The sequence below is a fragment of the Elephas maximus genome, chromosome 19 (assembly GCF_024166365.1).
Source record: "Elephas maximus indicus isolate mEleMax1 chromosome 19, mEleMax1 primary haplotype, whole genome shotgun sequence".
In the NCBI taxonomy this organism is placed as follows: Eukaryota; Metazoa; Chordata; class Mammalia; order Proboscidea; family Elephantidae; genus Elephas; species Elephas maximus.
Genome location: NC_064837.1, coordinates 54,613,533 through 54,632,522, shown reverse-complemented (window position 1 = coordinate 54,632,522; position 18,990 = coordinate 54,613,533). Strand labels below are relative to the sequence as shown.

The window sequence follows — 18,990 nt, the reverse complement described above, 5'->3', positions numbered from 1 at the left end:
TCCCATTCTTCGCAATGTTATCCATAATTTGTTACGATCCACACAGTCGAATGTCTTTGCATACTCAATAAAACACAGGTAAACACCCTTCGGGTATTCTCTGCTGTCAGCCAGGACCCATCTGACATGAGCATTGATATTCCTGGTTCCATGTCCTCTTCTGAATCCGGCCTGAGTTTCTGGCAGTTCTGCCAATATACTGCTACAGCCACTTTTGAATGATCTTCAGCAAAATTTTGCCTGCATGTGATATCAAGCATATTGTTCGATAATTTCCACATTCTGCTGGATCACCTTTCTTGGGAATAGGCATAAATATGGATTTCTTCCAGTCGGTTGGCCAGGTAGCTGTCTTCCATATTTCTTGGCACAGATGAGTGAGCACTTCCAGTGCTGCATACATTTGGTGAAACATCTCAGTTGATATTCCGTCAATTCCTGGAGCCTTGTTTTTCGTCAACGCCTTCAGTGCAGCCTAAACTTCTTCCTTCAGTACCACTGGTTCCTGATCATATGCTGCCTCTTGAAATGGTTGAACGTTGATTAATTCTTTTTGGTATAATGACTCTGTGTGTTCCTTCCATCTTCTTTTGATGTTTCCTGTGTCGTTCAATATTTTCCCCATAGGATCCTTCGCTATTGCAACTTGAATTTTTTCTTCAGTTCTCTCAGCTTGAAAAACGCCAAGCATGTTCCTCCCTTTTGGTTTTCTCTCTCCAGCTCTTTGCACGTTTCATTATAATACTTTACTTCGTCTTCTCGAGCCACACTTTGAAATCTTTTGTTCAGCTCTTTTACTTCATCATTTCTTCCTTTTGCTTTAGCTGCTCGACGTTCAACAGCAAGTTTCAGAGTCTCCTCTGACATCCGTCTTGGTCTTTTCTTTCTTTCCTGTCTTTTCAATAAGCTCCTGCTTTCTTCATGTGTGATGTCATTCCACAACTCATCTGGTCTTTGGTCATTAGTGTTCAACACGTCAAATCTATTCTTGAGCCGGTCTCTAATTTCAGCTAGAAACTACTCAAGGTCATACTTTTGGCTCTCGTGGACTTGCTCTGATTTTCTTCAGTTTCAGCTGGAACTTGCATATGAGCAATTGATGGTCTGTTCCATAGTTGGCTTCTGGCCTTATTCTGACTGATGATATTGAGCTTTTCCATCACCTCTTTCCACAGATGTAGTCAATTTGATTTCTGTGTATTCCATCTTGCGAGGTCCATGTGTATAGTCACCATTTACATTGGTAAAAAAAGGTATTTGCAATGAAGAAGCCATTGGTCTTGCAAAATTCTATCATTTGATCTCTGGCATTGTTTCTATCACCAAGGCCGTATTTTCCAACTACTGATCTTTCTTTGTTTCCAACTTTTGCATTCCAGTCACCAGTAATTACCAATGCATCCTGATGGGATGTTTGATCTAGAAAATTGGAAACCGCCAAAAATGAAATAGAATCCATAAGCATCGATATCCTAGGCATTAGTGAGCTGAAATGGACTGGTGTTGGCCATTCTGAATCGGACAATCATATAGTTTACCATGCTGGGAATGACAACTTGAAGAGGAATGGTGTTACATTCATCGTGAAAAAGAACATTTCAAGATCTATCCTGAAGTACGATGCTGTCAGTGATAGGCTAATATCCACATGCTTACAAGAAAGACCAGTTAATATGACTATTACCCAAATTTACGCACCAACCACTAAGGCCAAAGATGGAGAAACTGAAGATTTTTATCAGCTTCTGCAGTCTGAAATTGATTGGAATATACAACCAGGATGATTAGATAAGATTAGAATCTGAAAAGGGGTTTGTTATACAAGAAGATACCTAGAATAATTTGGGAGGATGGTGGCAGTTGGGACAAAGATGAAGCTATACTGAACATAAAACTGACAAGAGTTGGCTACTAAATAGATTTGGAAGGGTGAAGATTCCCTAGTTTTGAGAAAAATGGAGGCTGCACTAGTAGATTGAAGAAAGGTAGTTACAGAGTAAAAATGATGAGCCATTTTAGAAAGATAAATGCACCAGTGAGGCATCTGGGCAGAACTGTCCAGGAGGCAGTTACGAATGTGAACTAGAGCTCAGAAAAAACTTTAGGGGTTAGCAATTTAGAGGTAAGAGCCATACAAATGTAGACAGGAGGAAAACCAGGACACAGCTGTGTTTGATCCCAAAGCCTGTGTCAATGCTGAAGCCATGGGAGAGCGAATGGGGGGTGGAGGAGACCAGAGGACAAAATCTTAGTGAAATAGTCATATTAAGAGAAGGGTATTAAGAAAAGGAGGAGAGTAGAGCAACTAGGACGGTAGGAGGAGGACTCGGACAATATGAAAAGTTTTGAGAAGTGTTGTGGTCAATATTGCTAACACTACAGAGAGGGTCAGAGGGGTGAGGAACAAGAAAAAGCTGCTTTAATTTGGTGATTGGCAGTCGTGACTTCTGAGAGGCTAGCTTCAGTTGAATGCCAGGTTTTTTTTTTTTTAAAGGATACTTTTTATTAGACACTTTCCTTTACAAAAGACTTTGTCTTTTAATCCTCACACTTAATCCTATGAATCCTTTTTACAGATGGAAAAACTGAGATTGAGAGAGGGTAAATGACTAATAAGTGAATGAAGTGTGGATGCAGGACTAGACCCAGTTGTGTTTGATTCCAAACCCTGTGATTTTAATGACTTGCCTGCTTTCTCTTATAGAAGCTAGACTGCCAATGGTTAAGGAGTAGTAAGGAAGCAGAAAAAGCAGAGATGACCCTTAGGTTTGGTGGACCCAGGAGGGAAAAGATGGAATGATAGCTTCCAGTTAGCAGGTGAGAGGGAATTTTCTTTTTCAGGTTAGGGAAGACGTTCATAGGTTTGTAGAAACTGAGAAAAAAGGTAGTGTGAGTTTAGGGAAAGAATGAAAGGAAATGTGAGAAAATGTGCATCATACTGGGATTAAGAGTATAGGTGGATTAGGACAATAGTTTTGGAAAGGAAGGTAAACACTTTCTTCTCTGAGGTGGAAGTAAAGGGGAGTACAAACCAAAAAACCCAGTGCCATCGAGTCGATTCTGACTCCTAGCGACCCTACAGGACGGAGGAGAACTTCCCCATAGAGTTTCTGAGGAGCGCCTGGTGGATTCAAACTGCTAACCCTTTGGTTAGCAGCTGTAGCACTTAACCACTACGCCACCAGGGTTTCCGAAAGGGGAGTACAGGTAGGATTTAACAGAGTTTTGTGATAGAGGCACATTGAGATGAACTCAATCTTTGTAATACAGGGAGAGCAGCAGTGATATGATATGGTCTTGAGAAGGGTAGAGATTATTTGAAAAGGTATTCTTTTCTAGAAGTGTCATTCAAATGAATGGGATTTTATAGGTGGACCATCACTGTGTCACAGTGAACATCTAAAGCTCTGGAGTTTCACTGGGAGTCCCAGTTCCCAGTTCCCAAAGGAGTCTCAGGAGTCCCACTTTCTTCCCTGGTAAGTGCACTGGACACCTCAGGATGAGGTCTTACATATCATTTATATTTCACTGCGAAAGCACCAAAATTCTTGTTTTTAAGACTGAAGCAAAATACTATGAAGCTGTAATATTCTCCAGACATGCATTTGTGAGACTAGCATTTTTCTTTTCACCGATATTTTGAAATTAAGTCTTTTGTAGCAGTGGTTCTTGAGGTACTATAAAGCAAACACACATTCTGGAAACACTTTCAGAGAACTGGAATGTACGAATGGAAACACTTCTAGGTGCCTTCGGTCAGTTGAGTATAAATAGGGAGAGTCATCTTCTCTCCATACATCTAGGGTGGTGGTCTTCAGAGAACAGGATGAGAGGGTCTGGTCTCTGTTCTAATCTCCATGGCTAGCTTTTCTTCTCTACACATGAAAGGCTTAGCGTCTGCTGGCACCATTCAGTTCGGACCTTCCATTGCAGACTCCCCACTCCCCTACTTCCCTTTCCTCTTTGTTAGAAGGGGGTTTCTTCTGAGTTCAGTAGAGAGTTTCCTGGTTAAGTAGGGACTTTTTATGGTTGCTGATTACTGCAGTTTCCTAAGTGTCAGTCAAAAGCTTTAGAAATGCATCCAGACGCAGTGTGTGCTGGCAAGGGCAGCACTGTAAGTACGTCAACATTGGGATGTATACAGAGCCAGTACTCCCCTCAATCTGTTCCCTAATAGGACTTGATATATACTTCCTAGACTCATGAGGTTAACGGGGGGATAAGATAGACTCTACCTCAAGAAGAAAGAAAAAAGGGAAGATGAGGAAAGCAGCAGAGTTGGGCAGCCATTACCTTGGCCCGTTTCTTGCACAGCAGCACAACGATACTCAGGTATCCTGCTGCTGCAGCATACCCCAGAGGAGTCAGGCCACTTTCGGAAGAGGCATCCACATTGGCACCAAACTCCAACAGGAGGGCCACCATTTCTGTGTAACCAAGATGAGACTGGACACATAAAATTGGGGCATTATTTAAAACCTCAGTCCGGTAATTAATGTTGGCACCTCCTAAAATCAGCAATCGGCTGACCTAGAAAAAAGTAAATAAATAGAAATAAGAATCACTTCCAACATTAGTCACATCCTTTTAGTCATTTTTTATATGCAATGAAATCCCACAACAGTCCCTAGTAGCATGTAGTAACTGCTTTATTTTATAAACTTCATTTGTTCCTTTTTCAATATCTTGCTCTTGAAACCAAAACGGAAACAAAATCAAACCAAACCCACTGCCATCGAATTGATTCTGACTGATAGCAACTTTATAGGTCAGAGTAGAACCGCCCCATAGGGTTTCCAAGGAGCTGCTGGTGGATTCAAACTGCTGACCTTCTGATTAGCAGCCAAGCTCTTAAATACTGCGCCAAAACTAAAAAATAAATTTTTTTAAAAAAAGGGGATGCCAAATGACTCATTTACATAAACTGCTCAGTAACTACAGCAAGTGCCACACATACTACAGTGCTGAACATAGTCTCTATAAAGCAAACTCTTGGTCAGAAAAGCTCCTAGCAAAACGAAGGTTGGCTGGGATCAATTTACCCCCTAGAACCAGCAGGGCCTGATCCTGTACATCAGAGGCAGTTTGTAGATGGAAGAAGGATAAATAGGTTTGGTCATCAATTCATTGAACAAAATGCAGTCATTTAAAATATATTAAATTATCAATAAAATTAACAGAAGACAGTCTAAGGCAAGAAAAGATCAATTAAACAGCCACTTAAATGTGCTTCAAATTTTATTTTACACAGTTAATCCTTTAATCCATCTGGAATTTATACGTGTTTACCTTTATATTTGGAGTGTAGAGATTTCGTAAAGATGCCAATGCCATGGAAAGCCCTTCCGTGCTATAGGAGATCCAGAGACCTTGGAGGATGGAGGATGATACACCAACTTTTTTACTTAAACCCTGAAAAAGAAATATAGAGACAATTAAATTCCTAGCCCAGCTAAAATGTACCACAAGTAGTAACTTGGTGGTCTTTAGGTTTTTGGTACTAGTGAGAGTAGATTGTCACCCTAACAATGTTCATTCCCAGCAAGGCCTATGCACTGATGGGGAAAAAGACTAGTCTGTAGGAACAACCTGATTTGAATTGTTTCATCTTAGCAAACTCTAACAAAGAATCTATTTAATATCTTTTTTTCTGCTATATTTGGATGTAATGTTTTTGTATACCTTTTCTTTTAGCCTTAAATTCCAGTTACTAAAATACACACTGTGGCAGAGACAATGCAATGTGATCACTGATCTCCATTTTCTTCTGAGCATTTGGGAAAACTACATTTCCCAGCTTCCCTTACAGGTGGGCCATGTGACTAAATTCCAGCTAATAAAATATGGGCAGAAGTAATTCAAGTCATGCCCAGGCTTGAGTCCCAAAACCACTGTGTTTTTCCCCATGTGCTGTTATTCCTCTTGATTGCAGGCTAGTTGCAGAGGATCCAGTGGAGGATTCTGAGCTCCTATAGATTTCAGAATGACATGGAAGGAGTTGACCTAAGAACGATCTGTACTGGACTGTAATGTAGGTGAGAAATAAATCTTTGTTGTGTTAAATCATTGAGATTTTTCAGGTTTGCTACTACTCCTCACCCTGGCTGACACATCCCTAAGTGATCACATCTATTCATCTGGCCATGAAAAACAACAACATAGACTTGTCATCAGCAACAAAATTTCTCCAAGTCTCTCTGGATAGCTGCCACAGCATGTACTAATGTTTGCCCCTTTCATGTGTGCTTCTCCTAAAAGAAGCTGGAATAACCTGTTTTTTAATTTTCTGGATGGTCAATTGTTTCTCTGGCAATCATCTCACTATCTGACAATAACTGGGTCAGGCGAGCTAAGCTGGAAATTTTGAGGGCAAGGAGATATTAACAACAAAGTTTGGGGCTTAATAACTGGATCTGTGAAGGTATTCTTAAAAACATGCTACCTCTGATTGCTTTGTTCCTTGAATGGTAGGTTGTTCCAGCCTAGAATACTACTTATGTCCCAATCAGCAAGATATATTTATTTCACATGTTAGGGGAGAGTTACCTACAAAGGAGGAATACTACACGTAAATTATGAGTAACAATCCAATAAAATCTCAAATTATTTTGGTCATGGTCTTCCCACAGCAGGCCCAGGGCTCTCTAAAGTCAGTTAAGAAAAAACTTCATGTAGAGGGAATTCCACACGAGATGGAAAGCTGAAAGAAAAAAAATGCTACGGGAAGGCTGGATATAGGAACGTTTTGTAAAGGTCTTTTCTGACAGGCATTTCTTTTTTTTCTCTTTTCTTGCTGTGGAGATATTTTGATGTAATCAAAAATTAAAGCATGAAACTTTCAGATTAAAAATTTTATTTCCCAGCCATGTTCAAAGCAGCTCCTTTCCCTATTCCTGATCTCTACAGTTGAAAACGAACCCAGGGTTGGGCAGAGCAGTTCAAAGATACCTAACGTTATGTTGTTGTTAGGTGCCATCAGGTTGGCTCTGGCTCATATCGATCTATGTACAAAAGAACAAAACACTGGCCAGTTCTGTGCCATCTTCACAATCGTTGTTATGCCTGAGCCTGCTGTTGCAGCTGCTACATCAATTCATCTCATTGAGGGTCTTCCTCTTTTTTGCTGACCCTCTATTTTACCAAGCATGCAATCCTTCTCCAGGGACTGGTGCCTCCCAATAACACGCCCAAAGTACGTGAGGTGAAGTCTCACCATCGTTGCTTCCAAAGAGCGTTCTGGCTGTATGTATATATATCTTGGCGTTTTAAAAAAGATTCTATATTTAGGTTTTCAAAATTATGAAATATAATGTATAATAAAAATCAAATAAAATAGCATGATGTTAAAAATAAAAGTACCTTCAACCCTCATCTCAATCCTAAGAGGCAGCTACTATGAAAACATTGGTATTTATCATTTAAGACATTTTCTATGCTTATGCAAATAGTGTATATAAATAATAGATATACAATAGTGTATATAAGCAATATAAAATTTATTTTATTAAACATTCTTTTTTATTATGGATAATTTCAAACCTATATACAAAACTAGAGAGAATAGTTTAATAAACCCCTCATGTACCCATCCTCTTACTTCAACAATTATCATATCATGGCCAAACTTATTTTATACTGGATTATTTTGAAGTAAATCCCAGACATCTTATTATTTAATATTTAACTATTTCAGTACAAAAACAAACAAACCCATTGCTGTTGAGTCGATTCTGACTCATAGCGACCCTACAGGACAGAGCAGAACTGCCCCACAGGGTTTCCAAGGAGAGGCTAGTGGATTCGAACTGCCAATCTTCTGATTAGCAGCTGTAGCTCCTAACCACTGTGCCACCAGGGCTCCGACTATTTCAGTAAGTGCCTCTAAAAGATAAGCTCTATTTTAAACATGGCATAACATCATTATCATACCTAAAAATAACCAGGATTCCATAATATCAAATATCTGGACAGTATTCAAATTTGTTTGATTCTCAAAAAAAAAAGAAGTAAAAAATTTTGATTTGAATTGGGATCCAAATAGGTCCACATACTGGCTTAAAAATACAAATGGAATAATTAGATACTCTTCTATTAGTTCTTTAAAGAAAATATTGTGGATATATTCCATTATCTATACACATACTTTTGATGCATTCAAGAAAGACACAGTAGTCCATTATACAGACATATTATAATTTGAGTTGGAATTGACTCACCGGCAATGAGTTTTTGTCATAATTTATTTAAGCAGGTCTCTTACACCTACCTACCTACCAAGCAACCAGCCAACCGACCAATCAACCAACCCACCAATCCAGTTTCTGTTGAGTTGATTCAGACTCATGGTGGCCCCCTAGAGATGGATATTTAGGTAGTAGTCTGTTTCTTTCCCTTCACTATTACAACTGTTTCAGTAATCATCCTTGTACAACAATCTTTACACACTTGTGCAAGTGTATCTGTAGGATATATTTATAGAAGTGGATGCTTTTATATTCTGTGCCATTTGACGTGGCTTTGTCAAAGTGGCTGCCTGTGTCTATACAACATCAAATCTACGGCATGACAAAATGAGGAAGGATGATGCCAATTACTTGCACTCATTCTTTTGTTCCATCCTAATTCTAATTTTAAATCAAAAAGGCTGGGCTAAATCCTGGCAAAGCAGACCTTAGAGTACCCAGAAACACAATGTAATGCTGGGAGGCTGAAAAAGAATCTAGTTTTAGTGCCCCACACCCCAAGGAGATTATTCTTTTTTTTTAATTTTTATTGGGCTTTAAGTGAAAGTTTACAAATCAAGTCAGTCTCTCATACAAAAATTTTATATACACCTTGCTATATACTCCTAGTTGTGGGCTTTAGGTGAAAGTTTACAAATCAAGTCAGTCTCTCATACAAAAATTTATATACACCTTGCTATATACTCCTAGTTGCTCTCCCCTTGATGAGATAGCACACTCCTTCCCTCCACTATCTATTTTTCATGTCCATTCAGGCAGCTTCTTATCCCCTCTGCCCTCTCGTCTCCCCTCCAGACAAGAGCTGCCCACATAGTCCCATGTGTCTCCTTGATCCAAGAAACTAACTCTTCATCAGTATCATTTTTTTTTTAGTCCAGTCCAATCCCTGTCTGAAGAGTTGGCTTTGCAAATAGTTCCTGTCTTGGGCTAACAGAAGGTCTGGGGACCATGACTTCGGGATCCTTCTAGTCTCAATCAGACCATTAAGTTCGGTCTGTTTTTAATGAAAATTTGAGGTCTGCATCCCACTGCTCTCCTGCTCCCTCAGGGGTTCTCTGTTGTGTTCCCAGTCAGGGTAGTCATCGGGTGTAGCCGGGCACCATCTAGTTTTTCTGGTCTCAGGATGATGCAGTCTCTGGTTTATGTGGCCCCTTCTGCCTCCTGGGCCCACAGTTACCTTGTGTCTTTGGTGTTCTTCATGCTCCTCTGCTCCAGGTGGGTTGAGACCAGTTGATGCATCTTAGATGGCCACTTGCTAGCATTTAAGACCCCCAATGCCACTCCCCAAAGTGGGATGCAGAATGTTTTCTTAATAGATTTTATTATGCCAATTGACTTAGATGTCGCCTGAAACCATGGTCCCCAAACCCCTGCCCCTGTTATGCTGGCCTTGGAAGAGTTCAGTTTATTCAGGCAACTTCTTTGCTTTTGGTTTAGTCCAGTTATGCTGACCTGTACTGTGTATTGTCATTCCCTTCACCTAAAACAGTTCTTATCTACTATCTAATTAGTGAAAACCCCTTTCCCTCCTTCCCTCCCCACTCTCGTAATCATCAAAGAATATTTCCATCTCTGTTTAAACTATTTTTTGAGTTCTTATAATAGTGGTCTCATACAATATTTGCCCTTTTGCAACTGACTAATTTCACTCAGCATTATGCCTTCCAGATTCCTCCATGTTATGAAATGTTTCACAGATTCATCACTGTTCTTTGTCGATGTGTAATATTCCATTACGTGAATATATCATAATTTATTTATCCATTCATCCATTGATGGGCACCTTGGTTGCTTCCATCTTTTTGCTATTGTAAAAAGTGCTGCAGTGAACATGGGTGTGCATATATCTGTTCATGTAAAAGCTCTTATTTCTCTAGGATATATTCCAAGGAGTGGGATTGCTGGATCGTAACAGTAATTCTATTTCTAGTTATTTTAAGGAAGCGCCAAATCGATTTCCAAAGTGGTTGTACCATATTACATTCCCATCAGCAGTGTATAGGTGTTCCAGTCTCTCCAAAACCTCTCCAACATTTATTATTTTGTGTTTTTTGGATTAATGCCAGCCTTGTTGGAGTGAGATGGACTCTCATTGTAGTTTTGATTTACATTTCTCTAATGGCTAATGATCATAAGCATTTCCTCATGTTATCTGTTAGCTACCTGAATGTCTTTAGTGAAGTGCCTGTTCATATCCTTTGCCCATTTTTTAATTGGGTTGTCTTTTTGCAGTTGAGTTTTTAACATGTAGATTTTTAGAGATCAGACGCTGATTGGAAATGCCAAAGCTAAAAACTTTTTCCTAGTCTGTAGGTAATCTTTTTACTCTTTTGGTGATGTCTTTGGATGAGCATAGGTGTTTGATTTTTAAGAGCTCCCAGTTATCTAGTTTCTCTTCTGGTGTTTGTGCATTGTTAGTAATGTTTTGTATACTGTTTATGCCATGTATTAGGGCTCCTGGCATTGTCCCTATTTTTTCTTCCATGACCTTTATCATTTTAGATTTTATATTTAGGTCTTTGATCCATTTTGAGTTAGTTTTTGTGCATGGTGTGAGGTATGGGTCTTGTTTCTTTTTTTTTGCAGATGGATATCCAGTTATGCCAGCACCATTTGTTAAAGAGACTGTCTTTTCCCCATTTAACTGACTTTGGGCCTTTGTCTATGTATCTGTTGTTGTACCATGTCCAGGCTGTTTTGACTACTGTGGCGGTATATTAGCTTCTAAAATCAGGTAGAGTGAGGCCTCCCACTTTGTTATTCTTTTTCAGTAATGCTTTACTTATCTGGGGCCTCTTTCCCTTCCATATGAAGTTGGTGATCTGTTTCTCCATCTAATTAAAAAATGTCATTGGAATCTGGATTGGAATTGCATTGTATCTACAGTTCGCTTTTGGTAGAACAGACATTTTTACAATGTTGAGTCTTCCTATCCAAGAGCAAGGTATGTTTTTCCTTTATATAGGTCTCTCTTGGTTTCTTGCAGTAGTGTCTTGTAGTTTTCTTAGTATAGGTCTTTCGTGTCTCTGGTAAGATTTATTCCTAAGTATTTTATCTTCTTGGGGGCTACCGTAAATGGTACTGATTTGGTGATTTCCTCTTCAATGTTGTTTTTGTTGGTGCAGAGGAATCTAGCTGTTTTTTGTATGTTTATTTTGTATTCTGATACTCTGCTGAACTCTTCTATTAGTGTCAGTAGTTTTCATGAGGATTCCTTAGGGTTTTCTGTGTATAAAATCATGTCATCTGCAAATAGAGATGTTTTTACTTCTTCCTTACCAATCTGGATGTCCTTTATTTCTTCATCTAGCCTAATTGCTCTGGCTAGGACCTCCAGCACAAAGTTGAGTAAGAGCGGTGATAAAGGGCATCCTTGTCTGGTTCCCGATCTCAGTGGGAATGCTTTCAGACTCTCTCTGTTTAGGATGATGCTGGCTGTTGGCTTTGTATAAATGCCCTTTATTATGTTGAAGAATTTTCCTTCTATTCCTATTTTGCTGAGAGTTTTTTATCTTGAATCAGTGTTGAACTTTGTCAAATGCCTTTTTTGCATCAATTGATAAGATCAGGTAGTTCTTATCTTTTGTTTTATTCATACAATGGATCACATTAATTGTTTTCTAATGTTAAACCATCCCTGCATACCTGCTATGAATCCTACTTGGTCATGGTGAATTCTTTTTTTGATATGTTGTTGAATTCTACTGGCTAGAATTTTGTTGAGGATTTCTGCATCTAAGTTCACGAGGCATAAAAAAACCCACTGCCATATGGGTCTGTAATTTTTTTTTTGTGGTGTCTTTACCTGGTTTTGGTATCAGGGATATGCTGGCTTCATAAAATGGGAGTATTCTGCCCTTTTCTACGCTCTGAAATACCTTTAGTAGTAGTAGTGTTAACTCTTCTCTGAAAGCTTGGTAGAACTCTGCAGTGAAGCCATCCAGGCCACGGCTTTTTTTTTGTTGGGAGTTTTTTGATTACCTTTTCAATCTCTTCTTTTCTTATGGGTCTATTTAGTTGCTCTACCTCTGTTTTTTACCTCTGTTTGTGTTAGCTTAGGTAGGTAGTGTGTTCTAGGAATTCATCTATTTCTTGTAGGTTTTCAAATTTGTTAGAGTACAGTTTTTTGTAGTAATCTGATATGATTCTTTTAATTTCAGTTGGGTCTGTTGTAATATTGTCCATCTCATTTCTTATTTGGGTTATTTGCTTCCTCTCCTGTTTTTCATTTATCAGTTTGGCCAATGGTTTATCGATTTTGTTAATTTTTTCCAAGAACCAGCTTTTGGTCTTGTTAACTCTTTCAATTGTTTTTCTGTTCCCTATTTCATTTAATTCTGCTCTAAATTTTATTATTTGCTTTCTTCTGGTGCCTGAGGGTTTCTTTTGTTGATCTATTTGTTCATGTTGTAGGGATAATTCTTTGATTTTGGACCTTTCTTTTTTTTTGTATGTGTGCATTTATGGATATAAATTGACCTCTGAGCACTGCTTTAGCTGTGTCCCAAAGGTTCTGATAGGAAGTGTTTTCATTCTCATTGGATTCTATGAATTTCTTTATTCTGTTCTTCATGTCTTCTATAACCCAGCCTTTTTTGAGCAGGGTATTGTTCAGTTTCCAATTGTTTGATTTCTTTTCCTTGTTTTTACTGTTATTGATTTCTACTTTTATGGCTTTATGGTCAGAGAAGATGCTTTGTAATATTTCGATGTTTTGGATTCTGCTAAGGCTTGCTTTATGACCTAATATGGGGTCTATTCTAGATAATGTTCTGTGTGCACTAGAAAACAAAGTATGGTTGGCTGCTGTTGGGTGGAATGCTCTGTATATGTCTATGAGGTCAAGTTGGTTGATCGTGGCATTTAGATCTTCCGTGTCTTTATCGAGCTTCTTTCTGGATGTTCTGTCCTTCACCGAAAGTGGTGTGTTGAAGTCTTCTACTATAATTGTGGAGCTGTCTATCTCACTTTTCAATGCCATTAGAGTTTGTCTTATGTATCTTGCAGCCCTGACAAGAACACAAGAAGCCAAGCTGCCTCAGTCTCAAAAGGTATGGCCTTTTGATATTTAATATTTAATATGGTTATATCCTCCTGGTATATTGCCCCTTTAATCATTAATATACTGTCCTTCCTTATCCTTTGTGGTGGATTTAAAGTGTATTTTGTCAGAAATTAATATTGCCACTCCTGCTCTATTTTGACTGTTGTTTGCTTGATACATTTTTTTTCCATCCTTTGAGTTTTAGTTTGCTTGTGTCTCTAAGTCTAAGGCGTGTCTCTTGCAGGCAGCATATAGACAGATGGTGTTTTTTAATCCATTCTGCCACTCTATGTCTCTTTGTTGGTGCATTAATCCATTTACATTCATCCCAATGATGGATAGGTATGAATTAGTGCTATCATTTTGATGTCTTTTTTTGGTGTGTTGTTGACAGTTTCTTTTTCCTACTTAATTCTATGTGCTGAGCAGATTATCTTTACATATTGTCCTTTCCTCAAATTCCTTGTTGTTCATTTTGTTTCTGCTGAGTCTCTATTTTTTTCTTGTATTTCATTTTGATGAGTAGGGTTGTTAATCTCCTTTGTGGTTACCTTCATATTTACCACTATTTTTCTAAGTTTAAACCTAACTTCGATTTCTTTATATCGCCTTGTCTTCCTCTCCATATGAAAGATCTATGACTACATTTCTTAGTCCCTCTTTATTGTTTTAATGTTGCCTTCTTTTACATAATGACATCGCTGTTTCCCTGTTTTAGCATTTTTTTTATCTTGATTTATTTTTGTGATTTCCCTATTTACGTTGACATCTGATTGCTCCATCCAGTGTACTAGTCTTGGGTTGATATTTGATATTACTGATTTTCTAACCAAAGAACTCCCTTTAGTATTTCTTGTAGTTTTGTCTGGTTTTTATGAAACCCCTAAACTTCTGTTTATCTGGAAATGTCCTAGTTTTGCCTTCATATTTAAGAGACTGTTTTGCTAGATATATAATTCTTGGCTGGCAATTTTTTTCGTTCAATGCTTTTATATAAGTCATTCCATTGCCTTCCTGCCTGCATGGTTTCTGCTGAGTAGTCTGAGCTTATTCTTATTGACTCTCCTTTGTAGGTGACTTTTTGTTTATCTCTAGCTGCTCTTAAAATTCTCTTTTTATCTTCGGTTTTGGCAAGTTTGATTATAGTATGTCTTGGTGACCTCCTTTTAAAATCTACCTTATGTGGAGTTTGATGAACATCTTGGATAGATATCTTCTCATCTTTTACAATATCAGGAAGTTTTCTGCCAAAAAATCTTAAACAATTCTCTCTGTATTTGCTGTTATCCCTTCCTGTTCTGGTACTCTAGTCACTCGTAGGTTATTTCCCTTGATAGAGTCCCACATAATTCTTTTTTTAAAATTATTTTATCTGATTTTTCTTCAAATATATTGGTGCCAAGTGCTTTATCTTCAATCTCACCAATTCTGTCTCCCACTTGCTCAGTTCTGGTTCTCTGACTTTCTATTGAGTTGTCTAACTCTGTATTTTTATTGTTAATCTTCTGAATTTCTGATTGCTGTCTGTGGATTCTTGCAGCTTATTAAATTTTTCATTATGTTCTTGAACAACTTTTTAAATTTCTTCAACTGTTTTATCTGTGTGTTCCTTGGCTTGTTCTGTGTATTGCCTGATCGCCTTCCTAATCTTGTTCCTGGTGTCTTGAAGAGTTCCGTATATTAATCTTTTATATTCTGCATCCGGTAATTCCAGGAATGTACCTTAATTCAGAAGATCCCTTCATTCTTTGTTTTGAGAGCTTGTGGAAGTAATCATAGTCTGCTTCTTTATGTGATTTGATATTGACTGTTGTCTCCGAACCATCTATAAGTTATTAGTTTATTTTATGTTTGCTTACTGTATCCTAGCTTCTTGCTTTGTTTTGTTTTGATATGCCCAAATAGATTGCTTGAATGAGACAGCTTGATTATTTTTACCTTTGAAGCTCTAACATCCTGTCACCAGATGGCTACAGCTGTTATCAGGTATATCTGCCTAGGAGTCCATTCACTTTTCTTGTATGAATTCAGCTCAGGTGTCCAGGTAGCTGGTCATCAAGTGTGTGGTACAGGCACTGTCCTACAGTCTTAGAGGGGCAGGGGTGATTGGTGTAGGTACTGGAATCCAGTTGCAGAAGGGGGTCACGCTCTGAACAAGGCAGGGGGCTGACAACCATCTCCTGAGTAACTCTGAGGAAAGCGCATCCCTGTTCCCTAAAGTGCGCAGGTGGGTGGGTTCTGCAGATGGACCATGGGCACCCAATGCTTTTGGTTGTAAGGACTGGGAGGCACCAGTTTTCCTTGGACTCCGGTCGCGGGTGGCTGGGTGACCTGAGTGGAGCCACCAGACCTTAAGCCCCTGATGTGGGTAGGTGAGGACCCTGTTTAACAGGCAAAGCAGTGTCAAACATCAAACACCCACCTCTCCAACATGCAGCTAAAACGGTTGCAGTCTGCCAACAAGGACCTATTCTCCTAAAACAGGCCCACACAGGTCCACGCAGAGGGTAAAGGTATTCAAAGTCCATGGACCATTTATGCCCGGACAGGAGATGCTCCTGTCCTGAGTTCCCCAGGTTAATAAAGCTGACAGATTATCCTTCTCCCCAGTTGTGAATTTTTTCCTTCTCCAAGTTTGGGAGAATGGCTCAGGATGCTCAGCAGTCCTATCTCAGGGCCAGAGAAATTAACAGCCAGTGAGGCCAGCTTGGGGGTTGAGGGCGCCGTAAAATATATGCAAGTACTTAGCTTTTGCCGAGAGCGCCATTATTCTCTGGTTCCAGGGATGGGAGTAGGCTCTGTGGCTGGCTATTTCTCCCTGAGGAAACTGTGGCCAAACACTACCATCGGCCTGGCGCAGTCACTCTGGGAATGGTGCCTGCGGGTTCCCCGCAATTCAGGTCTGGCAACTCCTCTCTGCTTCTGAACTATCTTTCCCTTCCCCTGCTGCTCAGTCCATTTTCTCACTTTGCCTTTGATGTTCAGGGCTTCTAGCTTAACATAAATATAATTGTTTCACTTGTTTTTTTCAGGTCTTTGTTGTAAGAGTGTTTGCTGGAAGCGTCTGACTACTCCGCCATCTTGGCCCCACCTCTATTCTCACTTTTATCTTCCACCGTTACTTGAAAATAGCTAAAATTTCCACATTATCCATATTCTCTTTAAACTTGAGGAGGCTGAGCTCTGTCCTATCTAGGCACCAAGAGCTGGGTGCACTGAAAAGAGTAAGAAAGACCAACAAGCACATCATCTGATTGTTCATTATTATTTCAGAATTCCTTTTCATTTGTGCTAGTAAAAAGGACCGGTTGCCACTGAATCAATTCCAACTCATGGCAACTCCATGTGTTGCAGAGTAGAACTGCGCTCCATAGAGTTTTCATGGCTGTGACATTTTGGAAGCAGATCACCAGGCCTTTCTTCCAAGGCACCTCTGGGTGGGTTTAACTGCCAATCTTTCGGTTAGTAGTTACCGCTTAACTGTTTGCACCACCCAGGGTTGCCAATAACAAGGACATCAATCACAAACTCTCTAACTAGTTTTATCAATTCATATGCAAATGTAAAAACTGAAGCAAACACATCACTAAGTAGTTATGATTGAGGCGACTCTGACTCATAACAACCCTATAGGACAGAGTAAAACCGTCCCCTAGGGTTTTCAAGGAGTGGCTGGTGGATTAGAACTGATGACCTTTTGGTTAGTAGCTGAAAGCTTAGCCACTGCACCACCAGGGTCCCACAATATATCTTAGCAAATGAACTTCAATTAAATGGTTCAGTAAACGGACCACAACCCAGTAGTGGGAGCCCCAGTGAAGTTGGAGTAAATACACAGAAAATATACCTGAAATACAGAGCTAGACTCTAGAATCTGGAGCTTTATTTTTACTATGGACTTGCTCTACTGATTTCTTCTGCATGGTAGGGTTGACCCTTTGTTCCTGTGAGGTATGGGAGAAAAGCGTTTTGATTTAATTAAACTCTGCTCAACAAAGGGGAAACCCTGGTGGCATACTAGTTAAGTGCTACGGCTGCTAACCGAGAGGTCGGCAGTCTGAATCCGCCAGGTGCTCCTTGGAAACTCTATCGGGCAGTTCTACTCTGTCCTATAGGGTTGCTATGAGTCAGAATCGACTCGACGGCAGTGGATTTTTAGTGGGTTAACAAAGGTGAAGACGGATAAATGTGATCCAATTACCAGCTATGATGTAGCCAAAAATAACTCATAATTAAATTCTGAACTGATGGTTTCTTAAAGGGAACTTTAAGTTCAGATAACTAGAAAAGTGTCTGTTCAGTATCTGTAACTATTGCTCAGGCGAGAAAGGACACTTTTTCTGCCAAAGATAAATGAGGATGGAGTCCCTTCCTTAGATATGTTAGAATTTAAATTTACAGTGCTGTTTTCCCATATGTAGGATTTTTCAACACTTAAAGAAAACAGAGAAAGCATGAAGGAACAAGGGTAATCTCATTTTAGAATATTAGCTATGGCACAGGTGTCTTAATATCATGGCAAAAACTAACCAGACTGTACATCTTTATGGAAGCAGACTGCCACAGCTTTCTCCCACGGAGTGGCTGGGGGGTTCAAACCATCGACCTTTCCGTTAGCAGCTGAATGCTTTAACCACTGCATCACCAGGACTCCTTCACTGTAGACAAGGGGTTGGCAAATCCAGCCCGTTGCCTGTTTTCATAAATCAAGTCTTATTGGAATACAGCCATACCTGTTCATTTCTCAACTCTCTGTGGCTGCTTTCAAGCTATTAACAGCAGAGTTAAGAGGCAGAGTCTGTACTTGAATCCATGCCTTTTGACTGATGTCAAAGGATCTTTCTTACACCCTCCAGATGCCTACTTTTTTACCCCGGCCAATAGCTCTGTTCTGGTAAGAAATGTTATAGGACTGACCAACCAAAGCAACATTTTAGAAGCAGCACTTAGGGAACTAACCACAACAACACTCCCAACTCCTTCCAGTAACTAGACCCATCCCAATGAAACACCTTACACTACAAACAACATTAACATCTCTTGTTAACGATTAACAAACATATGTTCCCTTTTAAAACCCAAAGGTCAATTAGAGGATTGTAAAAGGATTATAAGTGCTCAACATCATTAGTCATTAGGTAAATGCAAATCAAAACCACAATAAGATATCAGTTCACACCCACGAGGATAGCTATAATAAAAAACACAGTAAGAACAAGTGTTGGTCAGGCTGGAACCCACATACATTGCTAGTGGGAATATAAAACAGTACAGCTGCTTTGGAAAACAGCTTTACAGTTCCTCAAAATGTTAAACACAGAGTTACTATACGACCTAGTAATTCCACTCCTGGGTATATACCTAAGAGAACTAAAGACATATGTCCACACAAAAACCTGTAAACAAATGTTCATAGCAGCATTATTCACGATAGCCAAAAAGTGGAAACAACCCAAATGTCCATCGAATAGTGAATGGATAAAGAAAATGTGGTATAGGCACACGATGGAATATTATTTGGCAATAAAAAAGGACTGAAGTACTGATACATGCTACAACGTGGAAGAACCCCAAAAACATTATGCTAAATGAAAGAGTCAAAATACAAAAGGCCACATATTGTATGATTCCATTTATATAAAATGTCCAGAAAAGTCAAATCTCTAGAAACGGGAATTGGATTAGTGGTTGCCAGGGGCTGGG

The 18,990-nt window shown here is 39.3% G+C and overlaps 1 protein-coding gene and 1 long non-coding RNA gene across 8 annotated transcripts in view; one reads left to right on the top strand and one right to left on the bottom strand.

Annotated features, from left to right (window-relative positions):
• The window catches only part of TANC2 (tetratricopeptide repeat, ankyrin repeat and coiled-coil containing 2), a 381,836-nt gene that overhangs the window by 47,331 nt on the left and 315,515 nt on the right, over window positions 1–18,990 (bottom strand). For all 7 annotated transcript variants that reach the window (XM_049860883.1, XM_049860882.1, XM_049860884.1 and 4 more), the window contains 2 exons: window positions 5,290–5,412; window positions 4,294–4,530 (listed from right to left, as the gene is read on the bottom strand). In XM_049860883.1, the coding sequence (XP_049716840.1) occupies window positions 4,294–4,530; window positions 5,290–5,412 (360 nt within the window). The remainder of the gene's footprint in view (window positions 1–4,293; window positions 4,531–5,289; window positions 5,413–18,990) is intronic.
• LOC126062889 (uncharacterized) lies at window positions 2,995–6,288 on the top strand. Its single transcript, XR_007514165.1, has 3 exons — window positions 2,995–3,476; window positions 5,695–5,809; window positions 5,933–6,288. It is a non-coding gene; the product is annotated as an uncharacterized LOC126062889 (long non-coding RNA).